The 25,143-nt window shown below is 34.4% G+C and overlaps 2 protein-coding genes across 2 annotated transcripts; both read left to right on the top strand.

Moving 5' to 3' along the window:
* Window positions 1-2,434: 2,434 nt before the first annotated feature.
* LOC137389487 (rho GTPase-activating protein 100F-like) lies at window positions 2,435-19,375 on the top strand (the record flags this gene model as incomplete). The annotated part of the gene is made up of 6 exons (XM_068075504.1): window positions 2,435-2,473; window positions 9,562-10,747; window positions 13,831-14,810; window positions 14,905-14,937; window positions 16,382-16,534; window positions 19,142-19,375. Coding segments are annotated over 6 exons (2,625 nt in total), but the record flags the coding sequence as incomplete, so codon positions are not given.
* Window positions 19,376-22,831: 3,456 nt separating this feature from the next.
* On the top strand, window positions 22,832-24,902 carry LOC137392128 (protein SYS1 homolog). The gene is made up of 4 exons (XM_068078760.1): window positions 22,832-22,948; window positions 24,029-24,237; window positions 24,439-24,500; window positions 24,655-24,902. Exons 2-4 carry the CDS (start codon window positions 24,061-24,063, stop codon window positions 24,893-24,895), a joined length of 480 nt encoding a protein of 159 aa, XP_067934861.1. The 5' UTR covers window positions 22,832-22,948; window positions 24,029-24,060; the 3' UTR covers window positions 24,896-24,902.
* Window positions 24,903-25,143: the final 241 nt, after the last annotated feature.

The following is a 25,143-nucleotide window of genomic DNA, read 5'->3' as shown; positions in this document are numbered from 1 at the left end:
AAATCAATTCATCGCAGCAAATTGACTATAAAAATTATTTTCGAATCACATTGTAGAAACAAGTTTCATTAGAGCCTGTTTTTGTTGGATTGGCTGTTGTTTTTATATAACAAACGTTGGTAATAATCCGAAAAAGTCAGAGCAAAGCTATCCACCATTTTTAGCCTATGCAGTAAATCAGCAAAGTAGCAAAAATAATCATCTCAAATCATTGAAATCATAAAACAAGCCTATCAATTTGCCTATTGGAGCAAATGCATTTGCCTCATCAGTGTAAATGCATTCCGAGTCAAAGTCATGTACTTGATTAACAAAGCACATGTACCTAGTTGTCATTGTACATGTACCTAGCTGTCAAAGCGCATGTACCTAGTTGTCAATGCACAATGCGCGACTGGTACTTAGGATTCTGCTCCTTGTTGTTTAAGAATTCTAAATAACTGCAAGTGAGCTTCATCTGCGCTCCAGAATCAACAACATGGTCAAAGGCTTTGTGGGCAAGAACTCGGGCTATACCTGATCCTCTCATAGATGGAGGCGTGAAAGTATGGGTCAAGTCATAAACGTTCCCTGCTCGCTCATACTGCAGCAGGGCTCTACAATACGTGTCATACGAACATATATTACGCATATCCTGTTCAAAAGTGTAATAATAGAAGTAGGATAGTTGGCACAATGCATGCACCAGATATAATGAGACTGCTTCTGTGATGATAGAAGTACAACTATTACTTTGATGAAATTACATTGTGGGTAAAAATGTAAATATCAAAATATTTGATGACAATATTGTCTACATATAAAGTGGATAACTCCAAAAAACCATAGCAAAAATGTGTGCAGGATTTGAAAAATAGATTGCTTTGTAGTCATATAGATAAACTGACATCCTAAATAGTTACTGTGACGTGTTCACTTCTACTTATAATTTATTTAACAAACAAAGCAGCATTTGAAATAGTATTTCATTTGACATTCATTTTTCATTCTACTTCGTACTTCATTTGACATACAAAACTTCTAATTTACATGTACATTCAAAATCTTTCAGTGTTACAGTTTTTCAATTAAAGAAAAAATTAAAAAAGAACAAAAATATCTAGAATACATATAGTTAATTTAAACTATAATAAACTCTCTATTTGAACGCCATGGCACTCTACTTTTAACTCTTCCTTTATAGTGGCGTTTTATTAGAGGTAAAGTGCAAATAGAGGGTGGCGTCATATTTTTCGACTGGCTCGTCAGAATTTTTTGAAGATCAATTTAGCCCTTTTACGGGCGAAACAATGCTAATGTCGTCTATATTTTACATTCTCCTTTGGGCGAAGCAACATAAATGCCGTCGACCTAGACATTGTTGCTAAACCGTTTTTCATATACGTCAAAGTATGAGACCGAATTAAACAAGGAACTACTTTGGGTAGAAAATATTAGCCGGAAACAGTTATGAATTATTTCGATGGTGACGCTTTTAAGGTTTTCAAAGACGTTGAACTAATACTTTACAGTTCTTACTACAACGTTTTTAATACTTTAAAGTTATTAAAAACTGTAAAGTATTTGAGTTGCAAAATGGACTTCGGTGCGCCACAACACTAGCTGCTATTACGTCGTACGGTGTTCCTGAAAAATGGTCTCATCCTACATCAGAACGCTTTAATGTCTTTAGGTAATATTGTAAACCACATTATGGATAAATCGGAAAACAATGAATCTGATTTAGACCTTAGTGACTTCAAATCAGAGTATAGTTCTGATGATTGTGACAATCGATCTTCTCAAATACACCGTCACTAAAACCATGGCAACCACTACACCGACAAAGAAAGAATTAATTGTTATTGATGTAACCGAGTCATTATTGGTAACATTTGGTGACCATTTTTCTACTGATCACCTTTTATTATGGGTTTGTAAAGATCAAAGAATATTAAAGTAGCGGTCTAATAAAGGTTAATTTAATTAAGGGGTAGCATTCAAATAGAGATTTTACAGCATATCTAGCGTAGATTACAGTATGCTACCCTAGGACACTTATGTATTCACGGCATCTAACTTTCGCGTTTTCGCGGTGTCATCCTCTCGTGAAAGTTTCATGTGCGAAACTAAACTATCATAACAAACGAGCGACAAAGCGAAACTAAATAGCTTTGTTCATTGATACTGTAGAATGGAATTTTATAACGACATTTATTTTAACGTTTTTATCGACCACTATAGCATCGTTAAAATATAAACCAACAAAATAATTTGACTATCAAAATTTATTACGTTATTATTTTGCAATTAATTATGATTATTTTCCCATTAAGAATGATTTATGATAGGAATTTGATGTCAATGCACACGAATTAGTAGATTATCGTTTGCTGGGGACATCAACCAATGCAGTGAGCACCGTGTGTTGAAAGAAAATAAGACACATGCACTGACACTCGCAGTCCTCCACAAGCAGCATGGCTCTGGAAAGGTTTGGATTCACCACTGACACCTCTTCAATAACTTGTAATTTTTTGAGATTTGTTTTGTTTTAAGTGATGTGACTGACGAGACATTTTTAAATTAAAATAGGCAAAACATGACCGCAGTTAAAATGCTCAGAAAAAGACATCTTTTTCTTTTGAGCGTTTTAACAAAGATCAATTTTGCGGATTTTATTTTAAGTTCATTCGGAGGCTTTTACGTTTTCGATGGGACATGGCCAAGCGGGTGTTTGATAAAACTTAATCTTCTGCAAACTTTTATAAAAGTCATTAACAAAAATATTTTGCCTCTGATGATGATAATAATGATGCCTAAGAACTACTAGAAATTGAGGTTTGTCTCTATGGCTTGGAATGAAGTGATATTCCACAGCGATAAAAACCGCATCCATGGCCGTTGGGCAAATAACTTTTCGAATAAATGATGTTGAGGTCGAGTTATCTGATGGAATTTATCATTGCGTTGGAATTGACCAAACAAATCCGTTTGTGTTGACCTTGTGTTTGAGATGAAATGTTACATTTTATCCGAGGGCGAGTTATCCAAGTTGGACTGCACTTACCGTAAAAAATTCCCAAAAAGTTGGGGCGGCTCAGCCGGCCAGCTAGCTGCCCCAGTGAAAACGGGCCTGTTGATAGTCCAAGAAACAAATGGCAGCAAGCGATCAAATTGCATTATCGACCTTGCCAACACCATTCTACCTGCGGTTCACAATTACAACCTAGTCGCAATTTGAAATTTTTTTTATCGGTGAACTGAACCTGAGGAATCTAATTATGTTTGTTCCACTGCATTTATTTTCACATCACTATATTTTCGCACTCATCAGAGCTGCGAAATTAAGTTGCTCTGAAATTTTAGTCTGCGAGCTACTCACGAAACTAAATACTAGCGAAATATAAGTGTCCTAGGGTATACAGAGGATTTTGCACTGAAAACTTGCACATTGCTGAACCAGCAATTCCATTCATGTGTTTCTACAGTAAAGTAAAAACACATACCATACATTACTGACTAACACTTTTTAATTCGGTCTTTACATAAAATTGAGGCTTTTGTATTTGTTTATGTTTACGTAGTTTTATATAATGTATTCATTTTAATACTCGGTGAAATTACTTTGAGCATTTACTGTTTGCTTTTAAACTCGTTTGTAATTTAAACAAAAGGAAATATCTTAATATCTGAATATTTCCTCCCAACATAACAGGTTTGATATACAAAAAATTTGGGAACGAATTAACAGTCTGTCAAAATTTGGCTGCATAAGAATTTCATCATTAACAACCAAAACAACCTATATGACTGTAGAAATTAAAAATTCAAGAAAAAACTTTAAAAAGAAATGTTTAGCTCCAGGTTATCTATTCACCATAAGGATATAATTTGGCCTAATAACAACAGCCAATAGTAATGCTCTCCCAATACCTTTCGCTGCCGATTGTTATGTAGAATTCCGAGTTTTTTACATCATGTTCAACATTATATTCAGCAGCCATTGTAGTGGTAGAGCAAAACAATAGATGAATAGTTTGGATTTGTCCTCTCTTTATCAGAATTGGTGAAGAGCTACAGCTGATCTGACGAATAAATCGGAATCCAAGAGACATCCAGAGAGCCGTGGTTGAAAGAAATTCGTTTGATTTCTATAAATAAAAAGGAGTAATTCAGTTTTAAGCATTTTTCACTTCAGGGGTTGCTCATTTATTGTCCTATCTGCTTTTTTATTAAAAAGCACAATGATGCACGATTAAACTAAAGGAGTAGCAATTGAATTAGCAGTATGCATTAACATGTGTCCAGCGATTCAGTCAAGATATTGCATACTGATCTTCGCTTAAAATAAGCTATGTTTAAAAATGTGTCGCAGAGTTCAAAAATAGTAATCAATTAAAACAATGAACAGATGTCAAGATGTAACATATGGTCTACCGACACAATGCGAGTAACCTAACTTGACTCACATGCTATAGTATTTTTATGAACAAAATAGATTATTATGTCGTATCGGTCAGATTAATTAATAATTTTACAAAAATTGCAGTCTTGCATTTTATGAAACCGACGAAATCAACAAAAAGGTGAATTAATATATTTCTATTTTAAAAAACTCAAAATGTTGCATAGTCATAATTTATGTTTCATTAAATTTTCTGCTAAAATATTCTAAACAATGCAAACCCCAATAACAAAAAACTGAAATATACAAACTATTTGCTATATTGTGGTTTTGCTATATTGTGGTCTTGCTATATTGTGGTTTTGCTATATTGATGAAAATGGCGCTTTTGTACTAATAATATTTTGACTAGCGTTTTTATGAACAGGATAAAAACTACTATTGACACCAAAACTAGACTTATTCTGACTAGTGAGGCGGATTGGGTGACAGAAAACGTGCTTGTAAGAAGAGATGACATAGGCAGCAGGGAGGATACTAACCTTTGGGAATACAGATATAATAAGGCTACTAATCTCTAATAAGCTCATAGCAAACTATTGGATTTCTACATGGTGTCTTATTAACGTTTAGAATTCAACTTATTACTACTATCATGACTCTAATGCGAGTTCAGAAATCAAACTGGATAAGAAGAAGGTAATTACGAGGTGTAGTTTCTGTGAACAAGTCTAGCTAAGTTATAGTGTGGGCTAAAGATAAGAGTGCTTGAGAGGCAGCGGCAGCTGCAGTTATACTTCTGCTCAGTCGCTCGAGATGATCAGAAGTATAACCTTACCATGCATGCCGCTAAGGACAGAGAAGGTCGGTAAAATATCGGTTCATAAACTTACCTAATAAGCATATATATACAAATGTAACTCAGCTGCAGCACTAAACTTTTTATATTTCAAAATTTCTAAAACACTTATTACAATTTCCTAACCTGATTTTGCTGTATTCTTACTGAATAGTTTATGATTTAGCAAAACTTATAAAATTTTGTGTAAAATCATTAAAAAAAACTAATAATGCTGGTTAATTATTATTGTTCCATAGTTTTTATTTCTAAAAGAGATTGTTGCGGCTAAGATAAACATGATGTAAAGTTGATTGTGATCAACCTTTAAAACAGGATCCTAGGAGATATCTAATTATAAGTGGTCTATATGATGGTTTGGTTTAGGTTATTGTGTGAGCTTAAACCAAACCATAATTTACCCACACTGAATATTGATAGTAGCTAAAATATCAGTAGCCGTGAGTAATTATCTTCTATCTGGGAAAAAATATCCTGAGTCATTTCATTTTACATGAGCCTTTTAGCAATGCACAGGGCCGAGATAGTAGCACAACATCGCATGACAAATTGATTTGATGTTCACGTATAAACAAAATTTGCTTCTGTACCGCAAACAAATCAATCTGAAATGCAAACATTCCCATACAGACTATGTGTATGTATTATACTGATATGAATAACTTACGATTACAACTTGACTTCAAAAGAAACTCGTTCTCGTCAAGGAGACACTGACGCGAAACATAAACAGGGTCTAAGTTATCTACATACTCGTAGATGTACTGGTTGTTTCAACTCAGAATCATACTCATATAGAGTCAGTACGTTAGACCTGAACATTGTTATTGGAATAATGGTTGAAAGAAGCAAACTAGACCTGTAACCATTTTCTTTTACCTATTGATTGAACTGTGCCAGTCGTGGTTGCCCATAATTAGCTTATGAAGCAAAGATACTAATGGCAGCACTTTCTTAGGTCGCTGACTTGTGTCAAACGCATTACTCAAGATTAGCGAGTCACAGCCTGATGTTGAGGATCAACCCTTTCGTGACTACCAAAGCTCTTGTTTGGAGATGTTGAGATTTCTAGTAGAAATAAAGCATTTGTTCAGTTTTCCTGTATAGTTTCAAACATTAAAAACTAAATGCGTACAGTTGAGAATAAATATACGTAGATATTTTACAATAGTTGTTTAATATTTTACATTAATTTGCGCAATGATTAAATCTTACATGTTACGTTTGTTAGATTTTTCAAAAATTAAATGATTGAACAAATGTTTAGATGGAATTGATAAACCAATCCAGTGCCACCAGGTTTTGGGTTAGCTTTTATAAAATTAAGTCTAGAAGTACCACTAAAGAATTATGTAATGAAAATACTAACCAACTGGTGTTTCTCATATTGAGTGACAGGTATGGATAAATAAACAGTAAGTTCAGTTACAGTTCTGAAATCAAAGATGGCGCCTTTACGAGAAAATAATTACTAACTGCATGGAGCTAATTTATTCCATTTCCAATTAATTTATTCCATTTCCAATTTTACAAATACAAGGAATACTCATTAGCTAAACAGTGTTAGAGCTAAGAGCGGTTAACCTTCAGCAGAGATAGTGACAACTGAGATATCCCTACAAATTACGACCAAATGAAAATGGAATCTTCCAGTCAACACGTTTGCTAGATTCACTCTTATGAGCAACAAAAGTTATATGAACAAAATAATGTACATAGATTTGCTATTATTTATGTGTAATATTTTTATACATTACAATTGTTGCTGTTTTAAATGAAAATTCTTATGTAAAATGATACCTTGGTCACCTCCAAATTTGACATGCATCCCTATAAACTCACAATTGGAAAACAGCTCGCTCTAAACTATCACGATGCTAAAACTACTGCCCATACAAGGCTGCCTCCTTGTACTTATTTTGCAGCAATACACTTAGAGACTGCAAATATAGCATTTAGTAAAAATAAATAAAAATGCTTTTTATTAAGAAAATGAATCATAAGCTCTATGGCTGACATGAGAGCCCCCGTTTACTGGTTCTAATAGTTGCTGAACCAGAGTAAACTGGGATGCCACTTCATTGGGCTATTTAACAACAATCGTCTGATACGTTTACAATTATGAACTATTAGCCTCGATTAAAAATTAAGGTTTTTGCAAAACAAAGAGATAAAGTCGCACCATTACGATGAGCTGTTCATATATATATGCCATAAAATATTTGTTTGCGCAGATAATGTTGTAACCTCACCACATCAAACATAGCTATCCAATGTTCCTAAAAAGTGATTCATGGGTGTAGGCAGGCCCTACAGACAGAGTTTTGAGTTATAATAGCTATTTTCATTTATAGTAAACCGGGAAAAAAGTTGCTATAGAGCAAAATATATATTTTTTAACTGGCATTGAGTTTTAAAATCTAGCCAGCATAGCTAATAAGATTCTTTCATGTATGTTTTAAGGATATAATGGTGCCATTTTAGTTCTCAAATTTTGAAACTTTGCAAAGAAAGTCTTCAAGGTATATGGATTCTTTCAGCATTTTGATTAACTCAGCCTTGATAGTTCCCAGGGTCAAGTATTCCTAAAAAAACAGAAGTAGAACTGTTATCGGCTTCAATATTCGGAAGAAAGCTTTAAAACTAAAGAGGAATGCCAAAAAGATTGCAGAAGTAACTAATCTAAAGGAACTTTACAAATTCCCTCAAGTTCGACTGTTGAAATATGTAAAAGAAGACAAAATATACACTCTTGCCCTATCAAGTTAGAATGACTACCATGTTGAATATGTGATGGCAGCAATTGATTTTTACTATCCATATATTAGAAAAGCAACTTGTCTCATTCATTGTCGATTGTCGGAGTAGTCTATGTGATCGTGTTTGGCGCCGTTTGTGGTTTCAGCAAAAGCCAATCATCGCTTTGTGAAGCTATTGATTAGGCTCTACCTTGTCCAATGGGTACTAATCAATTACTTCATTGGTACGAATGTGTACATCACATCAGCGACAATTGGCGACTTACTAGCAGGCTTAGTAAGGATTTAGAGGTGAGCTATGAGCTACTAGTGATAACATGTGTGCGTACGCGTGCATATAGATAGAGGAAAATGTAACCAATTACATTCGTCAAAGGTACTTTAGCTTTTACCTACATGGCATCAATGGGAACCTAATTTTTTTCTAATAGTAACTGCTAAATATTATTTTGTGTAGATAATACTCAAGGCTAAGAGCTGTTTCTCAAAAACATGCACCAGCTAAGACACTGGTGCTATTGGTTAGAGATGTGATCTTCAAATAAAATCATATGTATGTCTCCAAATGAGCTGATTTGATCCATTGTTACTGCGCATCATAGACCTATTAAGTATACCGTAACTATTAACTGTATAGTTATTAGGTCTATGCTGCGCATACAGAAATACATTGGCATACCATTCCACAAGCATTGCTGTTAGTTGCCATTTATGAATATTACTTAATAGAACCCTATAATGGTTGCAGGTTAAAGACTATGAACGTTCAATTACCATATTTCACTGTCAAAGCTTGCTATATAGCAAATCGAAGATATTTATGAAAGAGGTTTATGAGCCATCATATTTTTTACTGACTTTTCTAAAGGGCATCCCTAAAGAGACATCCTATTTGTATCGAAGCAAATGTCCTCATAGAAGAGACAATGTATCAGCGTTTTGCTTTAGAAGCAATTGAATTTTTGTTAAAACTGACAGTGAATTCATTCAGCGATTTATGTTCTGCATGAGTTGAGCATTTGAATTAATTTTTATTCAGTGAGCTTCCATGAGCTGATGATGTTCTTTAAGCATTAAAAATGATGTTAGAAATGTTATGAAAATAATGGGGCTTCCTCTGAATATGCCGTTGCTATAATATTGAATTACTCCAAAGTACCGTTGAAAAAAAAACTGTGTTTAAAGACTGAAGTCGGTATTTTAAAACAAAGATCATAAAAACTCTGCTGTATATTTATAGATTGCAGGCTATTGTTCACATTTAATATACCATTTAGTGCTATAATATTGAGTCGTCTGTGAATTCTGCAGAAACTACATACTGGTACTACGTATATATGTGATGTATGTCCTATAAAAATTTAGCAATCAACTAATGCTTAGTGCACGATTTTCTATAGTTATGCATTAACAACTACATAGGTTACTACAAATATTTTGAAAAATCCTTGATTACTGTTAGCAATATTAAAAGAATGCGATGATATGAAATTATTATAACTTTTCTCAAAGAACTATCTTGAGATCTTAAATTATGTCCATAATTTCTCTTTTAGAAACCAAAATCGTTCATCGGAGAGAGAGCTATGTCACTCCGAAGAAAAAAGAAAAATAAGCATAGTGAAACGTCTAAAGAAAATGGAACTCCAACAGAGGCTGCAATGGCACCTCTCTCATCCTCATTGGGACAGGTAAGATTGAGGAATGATAGTTCGTCTAGTAGAAACTCAACTGGATCTGATCGCAGCAACACGCCATCACTAGGACGGAAAAACCGCCGAAAAAAAGGCGACGACATTGAAATGGGCATAAAAAACGTAGAAGTAGTGAATGACAATATCACGATACACACTGTTGAAGTATTAAAACGTCCTGGACAAACCCTTGGTTTCTATATCCGTGAAGGTAATGGTAAAAATGCCAAGAAGGGTGTTTTTATATCACGCATAGCTGAGAATAGTATTGTAGAACAGAATGGACTTCTGAAGGTTGGTGATGAGATACAGATGATAAATTCTGTAAATGTGACAAGAACAAACCTAGATGATGTTGTGGTGCTCATGTCAATTCCGCGGAAACTTATACTCACTATAAAAACGCAGAGACCTTCCCTACGGAATTCTGGTTGTGACTATAACGACTTCAAGCCAACGTATATTCAAAAGCAGCTCTCTGATGACACAGAATACGGGAAGCATCACATTGTCCCTGTGGACATCAACACTGAAGGCTCCAATGACAGTGGACTATCTAGTGAACACTCGTTAAGAGGAGAACGAGTCATAGAACTACCAGTACCTCAACCTAGTGTTAGGAATCCAGCTATTTCAGTTACCCACAATCTCTATCAACTACCTCCTGAACCAGTCTACGCAAAGCCAAAAACTGTTCTATACACTTCGGATTGTGAACATGAATCTGGGCCAGTGCCACGATTTTCTAGTATGAAGAAAGGCGGGTACAGCAAAGGAAGTTCTCTGGGAAACAGACACCCGTCCCTCAATGGAAATGACTCTTATAATTCAGATTCTGAGCTACTGCCTAAATATCAACACATGATTATTCACGGTGCAAAGCAAGACAGTCAATGGAAACCAGGAGAGTTCAACAAGTCAACACGGGTAGCTATGAATGACAGTTGTCACCACTCTTCAAAACCACCTAGTTTCTCACCTGAGATGCAAGAATGGCTGAAAAAATTTGAGCATACATCTGAAACATCAACAACTGTACCAAATTCAGGTATGTACGTATCAACATTACGGCACGTTTTTTACACATGAACAGTTAGTTGTATTTGCAGCTGCCCATAGAGCGTACCTTTGCATGAGCAGATTATAAAAGATGAGCATAACACGTTGAAGCATTGGGCCAGACACCTGAAACAGGATGTCTATAAAACTGGCAGCCGACATGTGATTTGAACTGCCGCTAGTCAGCTGTATTAACTCTTTCGCTACTGTAAGCTGATGTATCGGCTTTGGCGGTAATATAAGTACAGACCATAAGCCGATGTATCGGCTTATCAATAGCATTTCACTTTTATTTTCATGACAAAGCCCACACATTAGCTAAACCAATCAAATTTTGTCTCCAATGAAACAACTTTGTTGGCAATCAGGTGCAACTAATAGAAAATATTTTGACTCAACAATTTCCTTTGTAATTATTTTTCAAAACGGGTAAACCAGATCGTTATCGTCATGGCAATAAGAGACACACCGCGTTCATTCAACGCAAAGAAAGCGTCAGAAATTTTTGCGAGAGTGGGATTCACTACTAATTTTATACTTATCTTGTCGAGAATTTTTTTCTGAATAAGATGCATTTTACAGTAAAACGATATCTGTTTTGATTCTTGAGATATTGCTTAAAGACTAAACTAAAAATTAAAAAAAAATCTGTTTGCATTAATTTGGGCAAAATAATCAGTCAGTAAAAATTTAATACGGTAGCGAAAGAGTTAAAATTCATTCACATTAAAATTCATCTAATATTTATTCCAGACCATGGTGGTCGATCGGTTTAGCTTATTAAATATTTGCAGCAGTCGCACTGATTAGTCAGTCCTGACTAACTTTTCTACAGAGCAGTCATACAGACATTCTTTACATATGATACACACAGACTATTAACATTATTAACTGCCTTCAACTATTCCCAGCCTCACAGTCTAACAAAATACAATTTAGTTTGCTTCCTTTTATAACTGTGTTATATTTCTCAATAATTTCAAATGCCAAGCTTGTTAAACCAAGCGAACAGGGTCAATGGAATCGCGTGAGAATCTTTAATTATTGCTCACAAAATGGAAGCTTTGAGTTACATGCAGCAATATTTATATCTAAACCTGCAACACATTAACTTGTGCAACAACGCAGAGTCTTGCTGCCCAGACTATAAGATTATCAGGTACCGGTCTAATTGATTGGCCACTTCTTCCATTATGGCTAGTTACATGTATTCGTTTGATAGTCAAGTTCTACCTTTCATTTACACAGGATGTGCATCACTCGGCTATCTTCACCTCACAATTTAATTATTGCTGCTCCGATGTGCTTTTATTGATTGGCTACTTAGCTATAGTGTCTTGCCCTCGCTACTGATTGCTATCTAAACTTGGCATTACTAAGTCGTTATAGCGATATAATATTTATAGAGCAATTATAGAAGGAGTGGCGCCGAATGACATTTGAGACAGCGAGCAAACTGTAATCATTGCTGCTTTCTTTTTTGTTATTAATTTCACCACGGCTTCCGGTATGCTGCATCTGCTGTTGGAGAGACTCGCTATATATTTTACAAAAATTCTCAATTTATATCAGCTAACGAATATGAAGACAAAAAATGTACGCTTTGTGATGACGAAAATCATGATAAGCAGGCTCATTTTTAACAAGAAAACAAATTGTGCTACATGTTTTACATATGCAAAAAGAATTATATCAACACATGTAAATCCAACTAATAAAGTTTATGGCCAATTAGAAAACCTCTGTAGATGGATAATAGCTGTATGCACTTCAGTTTTGGTGTACGTGCAATGTGGACATTAATGCCCGACTTCAACACAATAAAAAAGAAACTGACGCCTATGCAATTTTATTTGCACATTCCGATCATCTTAAAAATATAAATATTCTACTATGAAGCAAATTCAGCTCTAAAAAGGTACTTGAAAAGTAAAATTTCACTGCTGCATATCCTTCATCGAAAGTTTGAGGTCATGAAATTATAACTTTTTTATTTGTTTAATTCTAATACAAAATGGTTGATAAAAGTTTAGCATCTTTTTAAAAGACATATTTAAACAAGCAGCCAACTTCTTTCTAATCACATACACAAGCAAAGTTCGCAGAGCTGTCTTGTTTAGCAAATATTGTTTATTTACGCTGGTTTATTTACACAGTTGACAAGCAGAGGTTTGCAAAAAAGATAAAAGGAAGGAAATGAGCCATGGTGTTAATGACACATAGTATTGACACAGTTAAAGCGCATCTTATTACTTACAATCAATGGCTGGGCTGCCGTGATAGTTCAGGTGTAACAACTATGTCTGGTAACATCCGTCCTAGCAGCAATAATTTATGGCTTGCGTACACAGCGACGACAGGCGTTAATACTTTAATAATGTACCACTTTTATAATAAATCGATCTGTCTAGCTGAGTTCAATGTCCTCCTCTTGTATTTAATTTATTCTTGCAAAGCTATTATGTAAAATTAGCCCTCATTCTTGTGGCTAACTGATCAGTAGCATGAATGTCACATTGATTTTCTACAAACATTTTCGTTTAAGTACAAAAACTTACCTTAGATGTAACGATGCTATAAGAATGCAAATCAAAGTACACATAATCGTTCATGAAATCCTAAACAATTATTGGTGTAAAGCTCACAATAAATATTGCAACGATTAAAAATTGATTTTTGTACAAGATATGGTAATATAATAATGTTTTCTTGCTAACATAATGGCGAGCGATGAATACACATGTAGCAATGCAAGTAAGTTCCTTAACATAATAAAATATAGTAACAAAGTGTATGTCTGTTAAAGTACGCATGTAAAGATGATAGATAATCTGCTTAGTTTGTTATTCAATTCTGCTTTTAAGGCAAACAGCTTTTTCTTAGTTTGTCTTGTAATGAGAGCAGAAGCCAAATCCCAAAACATTTATCATTTGATCATTTCTTTGTTATCTGTCCATTGAGGTCTAGTGCATTTAGGAGGCACTTTATGTTTGTGGATCACATTAATTTATCGTTAGAATTAAAGTTTTCTGTGTTGCCTTATTTTGGCTTCACTTTGCTGTGTCATTGTAGATCAAACAACAAGAGACGGCAATGAGCTAGATGGTTACAAGGGTGAGCTGTTTCGACAAGAGCAGCTTCTCAATGATGCCATACACAATATGGAGTCAGCATACAATGTGGATGCGATGCTTCAGCAGTCAACACTTCCTCTACTTCCACCGTACACATCTGAACCACAGAGTTCTGGTATATCTAGCGGTGGACACAGTAGTGCCATCTCAGCCTATTCATATCTTCGAGACCTGCCTTTGCTTATTCGAACGCCGATGAAACTAAAGACTGAAGACTTTGTACTTTATCGTCCGGAGTACGACAGAACAACCAACACCGAAGGCATGCAAGAAGGCAGCATGAAACTCAAGATCTTTTGCGGGCACGGGTTGAAGTCATCTCGCACCAGCCTTAGAGACCTATACTGTACGATACAACTAGATAATGTAAAACAAGCCAAAACTGTTATCAGAACAGGAGCCATAAACTTTGATTGGGACGAGACATTTGACATGGTGGTGACCAATGGCGTGGTGAGCCTGGTCTGCATGATTTACCACTGGGACCCAAATATTCGACATCGTCTATGCTTTACAGGAACAGTTCGGCTTACAAATATTCTCAATAGATCAGCTGAAGGACCACAAAGCCATAAATGTGCCTTAAAACTCGAACCAAGAGGCATCCTATACATAGAAGTCAGCTACTGTAAAGCTCAACCAGATAACAGCTCAAAATCCTACTTATTTGGACGCTCATTAAAAGAGGTTTTGGCTAGAGGGGCAGCTACAGAAACTAGCATACCGATGCTTGTCAGTAGGTGTGTTTCAGAAGTAGAAAATAGAGGGATGGATGTAACAGGAATCTACCGTCTCTGTGGTTCTGCGAAAAAAAAACAACAGCTACGACAAGAGTTTGAACGACATCCGTATCTGATTGACCTGTCACCAGTTAATGTACCAGAGATTCACGCTATTACAGGTAAACTAAGTCTAAATGTAGATTGCAAGTGACTTCAACAGACAACAAAAACAAATGGTCATTAAAAAAAAAGTGGTTATTATACGCAGTCAGCTGACCTTTAAAAACAAGCTCGTTTTATTTTTATTCTATACAGCATACAGGGTGTAAAAAAATTCACATGTAACGACAAAAAAAGTTAATCTCGTACCGAGAATCTACTCATCTAACAATAAATTTAATATTCCTCCAATATTTGATCAACACCCAGGGTAACTTCAAATTATACTGTCAGATTAAGCACAAATCATTAACCAATTTAATAAAGTTATGAGGATTTGTGTTTGCAGGTCGTGCAACAAATTTTAGAAATAGCAACGCTGCCGAGTCATTTATTAGCATAGTAAAATTGGTTTAAAGTGTGCTGACCCACAACCCACAGCATTTAAGATGCAAACAGTCTTATAACTAATTGTATGGATGCATGGACAATCCTCTTAGTCATCCGGGCACTCTATCTGAGATTTTATCACTTTAGTGGATCGCCTGAGATCTGGTGTTTGGGGTACCCAGAGTGGTCTACATGAAAATAGTAATTTTGCAAGCGTGTCTAAAACAATTACAATGCTCAATTGAACAAAATATTTCTGGCCTTTATTGGTCCTGTGCGTGATAGAAAATATAATATCGGAACGCTTTCCCCCTTTATGCTTACAACTAGCTACTAGAAAACAGCTTGCTACTAGTGAAGAGATCTATTATACGCATGCAGTGAGTAATTGATCCCACAATGCCAATTTAAAAAATAATTGTGTACTCATGGTATTTATTCCCCACTGTATACTAGTCATAGTAAGCAGGTATAATCAATACTGTCATATAAGAGAATGTAACATGTGGGTAGAGTGTACCAAAAGAAGACTACAGCTGCTGTGTTCCAATTGCTTGAATAACACGTTTCTTGTTGACTTTCTAGTCATGTGTTAACATGTGCTGAAAACAAGATCTACTCAGTCCATCAGAAACAAGTTGGACTGTTAATAGGTACATGTAGACAAATAGCAATTGATTTATTCATGAAGTAGACATATATTGAGGTTATATAGGAGATGTGATAATTAAGAGCTGTGTGACAATGAAAGAAGCTGAATCACTAAAAGAAAGTTTATTCCAAATTGGTTGTTAACGCTCAGTATGTACGTTAGTTATTTTACAATCAATAATCTTATTTAACTTAACTTCTAATACTAGCTGTACACAGCTGTAAAAGTCCAACACATAATACATCTACAAATGTTTCCGTACTCCGATAAGTGCAATGCTTTTGGTACCAAGAATTCTTGTAAATAAGTTTTTTACAGGAGATATTTTTGTAGTTTGGATTTAATATTTCCTGTGAATATATATTATCAATAAATACATTTAATATTGTGAATACTGTAAAAATACTTATATTTACAGCTTGGATTAATATTCTCTTTATATGTAAATATATAAGGAGAGCATGAATCCAAGCTCATAGATATTTTAAAGTTAATCAATTGGTAATAATGTAACTTACCCATAATTGTGCTGTGACCTGGCCAACATGTTTATAGGGCTGCTCAAGGACTACTTGAGAGAACTGCCAGAACCACTGTTATCAAAACAGGCCTATGATGCTGCCAAGCAAGCTTTAACTAAAGATACGACTCAGGATGCTGATTCAGACAGCCTCGAAGTTGTGAATGAGTTTGTCGCAAAACTCTACCCTTGGCAACAGGTAGGTATGGAATGTAAGAGAAAGGTCCATTACAGACATGCATTAAGCATTAAGTCATGCTTAATGTAAGTACCGTAAAACCTCTATTTGAACGCCACCTTTAATTAAACGTCACCTCTATTTGAACGCCACTATGGAAGGGTTAAAAAATAAAGCGCCACCCATTTAATTCAACACCATTTCTATTTGAACGCCGCTTCTATTTGACCAATACTATTTGAAATTCTTAATCTTTACGAACGAACTCATAATAGCAAGTGATCACTGGAAAAGTGCCTACCAAACCGTACTAATAATGAGTGGATCACATCAATTGCAATTAACTCGTTCGTTGTTTCTGTTTGTTTCAAAGTCCATTTTCCATCTCCAAGACTAGGTTTTTTCGTTAAAATTAATTGCAACACCACAAAAATATTTAGTAACTGTATCAGGCTAATAGCAGTTCCTTGTTTAACACGGTCTTGATACTTCGATGTATGTGGGAAAAAGTTTTTGCCTTTGCAATGAAAAATGTGCTACTACGTATCATGTGGCTAACATTTTGAGGCTATTTTGATTACACCCGGTTTCTCTTTATTCGCGCTAGAAGTTCCTATTCTAAATGGCATAGCGTAAAAGTTTTGCTCTGCAAAAAATTGTTTGGATGCTAATATCGACTAGCTCAGCTGTGCAGAAGATGGGTTGAGGTCAAAAAATGTTGTGAAAGGCATTGAACAGTCAGAAGAACATGAAATAGTTTCAAACAGAAAAAACAATCAGAGCGCAACTGGCTGATCAAACGATGCTAATATTTTTTGTTTTAAAATTTTTGGTGCTGCATGAATTATAATTATGGTTTGTTTATGTCACTTGTTCTTGGATATATATTTGTAGCATTTAATAAATTATTATTATTATAAAACTTATAAAATTTGCAGATTTATAGCATATTATTTAAAAGCATGATTGCCATAATCTAAACTCAGCTTACAATAGATCGACGCCCGTAACTCCTGTTCTCTATTGCACATAAAAAGCCAGTTTTGGCTGCAAACTGTAGCGAACGTATCGATGAGTGCAATAAGCTTTTATGCAACATTGTTAAATATATGTAGTTATAAAATGAAAACATGCCTTCAAATTTAAAATGAAATAGAAAACTTTAAAACTCCAACAAAATGCAACGCAGGCTATAAGATCATCATAGGTTAATTGTAAGCAATAGATATCAACAGATAGAGATATGTATCAGCTTCCTCGCATGTATTCGTTTAAAGGTCCACAAGTTGGAGATAAGTTAGCAAATTTCTTGCATTCAAAAGGATTAATGTTGCACCGCCCGAAGGAGAGTACAAAATATAAGCGACATTCGATTTGCCCGTGAAAAGGTTGAATTCATCTTCTCAGCATTCTGACGAGGTGTTTGAAAAATACAACGCCACCATTTATTTGAATGTCACCTCTAATAAAGCGCCACTCCAAGGAAGGGTTGAAAAATAGAACGTCATGGCATTCCTATAAAGATTTTACGGTTAATCCAGTGACAACCTGGAGAAAAAGAATCTGGTAGCATTATATCTAAAAACTTTTTGTAACGATAGTATCTCTTTACAAAAATTGATTCTCAGAGTTACAAAAACTATTTGCAAATTATAGCTAGAGGGTTTTACAATAATTGTGATGAAATATATCATGAGACTGTGTGGTAACAGTAGTGGATAGAATGAATGTCGACAATTCTGTCACCGTTTTCAATGATGAAAAGAGTGTTGCTCGATTCCATAAGTAGAGAAGACAACTTCAAAGACATGATTTTGACATATCATTCAGTTGGATCAATAGATCATCGAGTTGCCATAAATATTAGATTTTGATGAATATTCTAAAGGTTTCTACACTCTGATTGGTCGAGAAGTAGCAGGACATTGGGCATGGTAGAAGCCAGTATGACACATAGAGGTCGTTAAGAGAATTTAGATACACATGAAAAATTTGTGCATTAACTAAAAAGCAAGTAATTATAACATTAAGAGATTTAACAGAGGAACAATAAAACTAAAATTGAACATCAGCTTGGCACATACAGCCTTGGCTACTATTCTAAAGCCTACACGTATCAGAAATATTACAAAATGAAATCTTTCAAACAGCTACCAGAAAATGAAGTGTGGTGAACATTTGAAACTTCACTATTTTTTTAAACTGAGAAAATAGCCTTTATAATAGGGTACTATATAATAGGTAATAGGGTTTGTTAAATATTGTTTTATAGTAAGCATGGTGTCTCTAAGCGACCAGAGTAAGGTTGAAAGCGAAAACTGTAAAGTAGAATGGCTGCTGAGCAGTTATGGTCAATATGGATGAGTAGTGGGTTTCCACACAACTTACATGGCAGGTGTTAGGCATTGAGTGCGAGCCATCTCAAGTAAACAACTAAGGATAAAAATAAACAGTTAAAAATTGCTTAGCATTTCTGCAAAAAGTTAAAAAACTTGAGTGGATAGTAGTAACTACAGAAAATCAATTGTCACATGTCCTTCTTTTGTCACAAAACTTGTCTGTATTGTAAGATACCACTACATAATGTGACCAGCCAAAACATATACATGCATGTTGTATTTTACACAGGGAACTGTGGTATTCCTCTTCAATCATCTCAAGCGCGTGGCTTTACAGCAAGCGGAAAACAAGATGACAACATCCAACTTAGCTGTCTGCTTTGGACCAATCTTTGTGCTACACCAAGATGGAGAACACGGCGAAGGCGAAGCTGGCAGCATGAGATTACATATTGAAACAGTAAAATACCTTCTAGACATCTGGCCACAAGATTACAGCACTAACAACAAAGTTGTCCTTTGAGCAAGAAAAATTTTTTTTCCATGCTAAACATAGAATTTTGAGAATCTCAGCAGCATTATGTGTTTTTCTCACAGAACTATATATTTTATGAGATATTTGTAGTATGCTTAAATAGACCAACTGAACAAGAATCTGCGACTATGTACTTAGTAACAAAGATAACAGTATATATTTTGTAATAATGGTGAATTGAATTCAGATTTTTATGCTGTAAGATTTGCAAAGAACAGTGTCTTAATCACTGAGAATGAGTATACATTTGCAATATTTCTGAAATTCTAATGCCACTCTTTATGCCAATAACCTACCTGAGTATATTTGTAGTTCCTACTTGTTGCTAGTGTAATTTCTGATCACAATTCTCAATTAAAATAGGTTGATCTTTTTCCTTGAGAAGAGACTACAAAGTAAACAATTATATTTTGATTATAAAGTTAAATGCATATTTTAGAATATACTTTTATAATAAATAATGTTGCCATAAGGTGAACTAAGGTCAATTGCACTTATTGCGGGAAAATTTAAATAGCAAAAAGGAGCATCAACAATGAATGTACACAATTTTTGCTAAGGATGAAAAACTGCTTAAAACCATAAATCAAAAAAGCAAATTGAAACTAATGTTATTAGCACATTTTAGTCAGAATGCATGAAATTAAGGGCGCAAAAACCTTTGAAATTACGGCCAAATTTCACAAAAAATGTTCTGAAAATTTAATATTACAGATAGCAGAGTTATAACTAGCGTACATTATTATATATGTATGCTATTGATAAAGCAGCGATATAAAGTAACTATGTAGCAATAAAAAGATCTAGCTGAACTAGTCACAATAACAAGCTATGCATATGAACACTACTAGACTGAAACAGACAACAAACAATGCTTTTACAATTGAGGAAAAAAGGCCGCATATTTCCCGACAGTCTCAAAACTTCCAAAAATATATATACTAAGCAAAACAATCCTACACTGACCAAAAACTACTTGATTTTTGTTCTAGAGTGATAACTATTGATATTTCTATAACCAACTTTAATGATGGAAGAAGTGTTACAAAATTCCTTAAGTAGAGAGAAAAACTTTGAAGAATGCTTGCGACTTTAGTTTGAGTTTGGTATAAATATTATATTATACAATATTATATTGCGTAAAAGCTTGATTCAAACATATGTTTTAATACTTCTACATTCAATATGAGTGTAATGGTAGTAAGACATTGGGCATGGCTGAAACTAGTAAGACAAATAGAGGTTGTTAAGAGAATTTGATACCGATACAAAGGTTGTACATAAACAACAAAACAGGTGATTTTAAACATTATAGGCATGAGAATCAATCTAGAATTTGTATCATTTAAAAAGTGGCCAGTTGTGAAAAAGCCCAATGAAAGCAAAAAACATCTGCTGTGATTAATAGGTTGTAAGTTGACACATGCATGTTCCTAGCTATGCTAGTGCCAAAAGGTACCAACATGACCTAGACATAGTTATTAATCCTACTTTTAGTCAAACAGAATAACTTGAAAAATGTAATGTTTGGTTTGTGCAGATGAGGCTAACTCAATGACTGGTTTCAAGGACATAATTTTATGACTAGCCAAAATTCATTAATTATCCCATGCAGATATTAAACTTACATTTAATATTTAAATTTACATTTAATATTTAAATGTAAATTCAAAAGATGCAGCAGGCCTAGTTGAAAAAATTTATTGCATTATAAAACAACTTTTCTGAATACCTTCTACATTGACCCAACCTGCCCTATTAGCCGACTTAACTTAGCCCACAAATGGGGATGTCAGATAAGCCAATGGGGTAACAAATGGGGTAGGTCGGATAAGCCAATTAATGAATTTGCTTATCTTCTAGTTAAACCAAAAAATGTTAAGTAAGCCAACCTGCCCTATTGGCCCACGCAACTTAGCATATAAATGGGGGTAAGTTGAATAAGCCAATAGTTCGTGCAGATGAGGCTAACTCAATGATCGGTTTCAAGCACAACTTTTACGACTAGCCAAAACTCATCACTTATCCCATGAAAATATTATAATTTTGAACCAACACCCTATCTACTTCTACAGGGTTTGAACATGTGATTGGTCTATTTTAACAAAGCTCATCGTGACTACCATTGATAAACTATACTTACTCGATAGTAAAAGTACACTTGTAATTAGCTCCAGGGGCCTTGAGAAAGCGCCTCAGAAGTAAAAACTTGGTTAATACTCTAGTTCACCTAGATTCCAGCATTAGGCTGAGTATGTTTCAGTCTGAGATTTAAGTCTCAAGTCTCTAGCGGTTTTGGGTAAGAAACTGTTATGAAAGAGTCACGGCATATATTGATGTTGGTTTACCTCGGGCAGCAGCACGTGTGATTATGGCAGTATCATTTCTGTCAGTAGTAAGCTCATCATAAGCAGAAGCTAGCACATTATGCTTACTTTCATCATGTGATTTAATCTTTATCAGTAAAGCTACTCTATGATTTTTTTTTCTGGATTCAAGCAATTGTAAACCTAGCTTTTCACGGGTGTTGCTGACACTATCTCTACCTTCAAGATTGGCTATGAATCGTGTTGCTCGGTTTTGAACCATTTCCAAGTTATGTACTGTCTGTCTGTCACTTGGATCCCATACTGTACAAGCATATTTCAGCACAAAACGACACAAGGCTGTATAAGCAAGTTGTTTAGAGTGTGATGGTGCATCGTATAGGGTGTGTTTGATGCATATATTTATATATACATATATCTATATTATACATTATTGTAACCGGTAAAAGGCGCTTTTATCTTGGTCTTGGTCTTGGTCAATCGAACCCTAAGACCTCGATCCCCGAGGAAAAAAGGGCCATCATGTACATATCTAGATTTAGTTCAAATGTTTTCAATAAAAGTCAAGTAATATTCGAAGTAAAAACGTGACTATAAAAAGTGCGTTAAAAATTTCGTGATGAAGGTAGCATAAAATTTAAAACGCATAAGTAATTTCAAATCGAAATTTTAAAAAGTGGACTTCACTTAACACTAGTGCACAAGTTCTGTCGACTTAAGTGATTTTAGATAGCAGATGACTATCATGCGACTCGAAAAACTTTGAGTCATTAGTTTGAAATGCCCAAAAATTGTGCTCAATTATTCTGCAATGTATAAGCATTATTCTGCAATGTATAAGCAAAAAACTAAAATTTTCTATACCACTCAATGCTATATTTTCGTTTAAATTCCCATGGTTAACATATCCTGCACTACGCAGCAGAACTAAACGAACAGAACAGCATCGAGTCGCTTGCATAGCTAACGTTCTTTAAAGTAAAGAGACTGTTCGAGCTTTAGTCGTTATTCGTATGGACATTACTCAGCAAAAAGAATATACGATATGTTGGAAATCTAGTTTCCGGTAATAAATCTCGGTGAGTTGTACTCGACCAAATTCCAACATTTTCGCACAACGAGCTATTGAAATAAGTGTGACTCATAGTTGTGCGTTGGAATTTTTTGTTGATATCACGGGTTTATTGTACAAATATTTGTTTTTACGAAACGAATGTATTGAACGGTGTTGTGTGTAAGTTATGGCGCTTCTATTTTGAGGATTTAATTATTGTTTTTGATGTGGCTGATGTATAGTAGAGTAGGTCTATCAATGTTACTTTTGCTCTTCTTCCTTAGGAATCACTAGATCATAATAAACAGTGTGTCTTGCTAATTGAAATGTTTAGCGAGTTTGTAATAAGTATCGTGCATCAATGTAGCTAACTTGTAATATATATTTGAATATCAGTTTGTGGGTGATCTTCGTGGTCCAAGATTAGATTTTCGTTCACTGTTTTTGGCAAAAACTGGTGTGATGAACAAACTTCTTAGAGTAGATAATAATAACAAATAAAAGCTAAACTGATTGAAATAATATATTTAGGTTTCATGTGAATACGGTTTAAACAAATTATGAGAATATAGACTGTACTGTGATGAACACAACTTTAAAAACATTCATTTTCGAACTTTTACAAAATGAACTGTCTTAAGAAAATTTGTTTTCAAAAGTTAATTAACAGCTACTATGCGAACTACACATAAGTGTTTTGAAACAGCTTAACGAAACTGCTTTGTTTTTGAACTTACCTGTATGATAATATAATATTTTGAGCTTGTTAATTAGCCAATGACACTTTGTTCAAAAATTATTAAGTTTACTTATCATAAGCTTTTGCTAATAAATGGTCAACGAGAAATGTTTTTAAATTGGAGTGTATTAATTATTTTGCATTTCACAGTACAAATCTACATTAATTGGTGATGATTACACAATATTATTAATAGCTATGCAGTATGTAAATTATCTCAAGAGTATGATAAAAACAGAATGACGTTTCGATTTAATTTAATCATTAAAAATTTGTTTAAACATCAATTATTGCTATGCCTTAACTATTTCTTCATACATAATTCTTTGTTACAGCTAGTAACAAAAATATGCCAATATGCTTTTGTTACAAAGGATTTACTTCTATACTAACTGATGAACACAATTAAAAAGCTATGATCATCATTATTGTCAGCTATATTTAGGCACAATGCAGTTTCTTCTTGTTTATATTTTCATGCTTATTTGGGTGAGAATAACATCCAAACAATTTATTTTTAGAATGTGCTTATGAGGGATACTTTTCATGAAATATGTCCGGATCATTTAGAAGCTCTGTTTGGGATCCTTCACTAATAATCTCTCAAATCCTATGTGTCCAGGCTTCATATTATCTTTCTCTCGGCATCTGGATAGTCCTCTTAGATCTTGTAGTAATGACAGAACAAATAGAAACACAGTTGAGCTTGGGACAGATATATAATTTTGATGTAAGTACTGTTTACACCTATATGTGTGTCGTGCATGAAATAATTGGTCGAAATTAATTATTTGGCTGGTTATCTTGATTATGCTAATGTTTTGCAACCTTAATACTGTTTAATGAAACCAGTTTACTTTGTATATTAATGTAATAGAATTTTTAAACTATATATCAATATCAACTACTATTGTTATTATACAAATTGTAGAGCTTTCAATTAAAGAATGGGATAGGCGTGCTCTGCGCATATATGCTTAATGCCATCACTGGGTAAGTCCAAATTTTTCATGAACTGTTGAAAATAGTGCAATACTCTATAGGTGTAATTTTTTCTCATGTTAACACATGCGATATTAGTTTTCACTTTTTATGTTGCCACCATGTGAATGTAGAACAATTTACATCACTGACGTCTTTATTGCAGAGGCATCAGTCTATGGTATATAGTCAAAAGGACGAAACATTGTCTGGATTTCACAGTGACAGTCCATCTAATACACTTCATTGTATGCTGCATATATAACTCCAGAATGCCAAGCTCCGTCTCCTGGTGGATAACTAGTATAGTGGTGATAGTTATAATGACGGTATTGGGTGAATTTCTATGCATGCGGACAGAAATGAAAGAAATACCACTGGGCACATCTGGCAAAGTAGATTTATAGCAGGGTTGTTGATTTTTTGTATAGTGTTTCTTTTAGTCTAGGGTTGTATTATAAAAGTTGCTGCGTGATAGTTCCTCAACAAATGTCAATTCCATTTTCATGAATTTATTTCATCTTTAATGTGTAATATTCTAGTCAGCAAATGCCAAGTTGGGCATACTCCATTTAGCTGAAATACATTAGAAGAATATAGAATTATACTGTATATATTTTATTTATGTACCACAAAGAATACATATTCTGATTAA

This window comes from Watersipora subatra, chromosome 1 (assembly GCF_963576615.1).
Source record: "Watersipora subatra chromosome 1, tzWatSuba1.1, whole genome shotgun sequence".
Classification (NCBI taxonomy): domain Eukaryota; kingdom Metazoa; phylum Bryozoa; class Gymnolaemata; order Cheilostomatida; family Watersiporidae; genus Watersipora; species Watersipora subatra.
This window is presented reverse-complemented; position numbering and strand designations above follow the sequence as displayed.

Excerpts from the sequence above, each read along its gene's own strand:
- LOC137392128 (XM_068078760.1), top strand. The coding sequence starts at position 24,061 with ATGTCCGGATCATTTAGAAGCTCTGTTTGGGATCCTTCACTAATAATC. Across the intron at positions 24,238-24,438 it reads GACAGATATATAATTTTGAT|AGCTTTCAATTAAAGAATGG; the intron begins GTAAGTACTGTT and ends TACAAATTGTAG. Across the intron at positions 24,501-24,654 it reads ATGCTTAATGCCATCACTGG|AGGCATCAGTCTATGGTATA; the intron begins GTAAGTCCAAAT and ends TCTTTATTGCAG.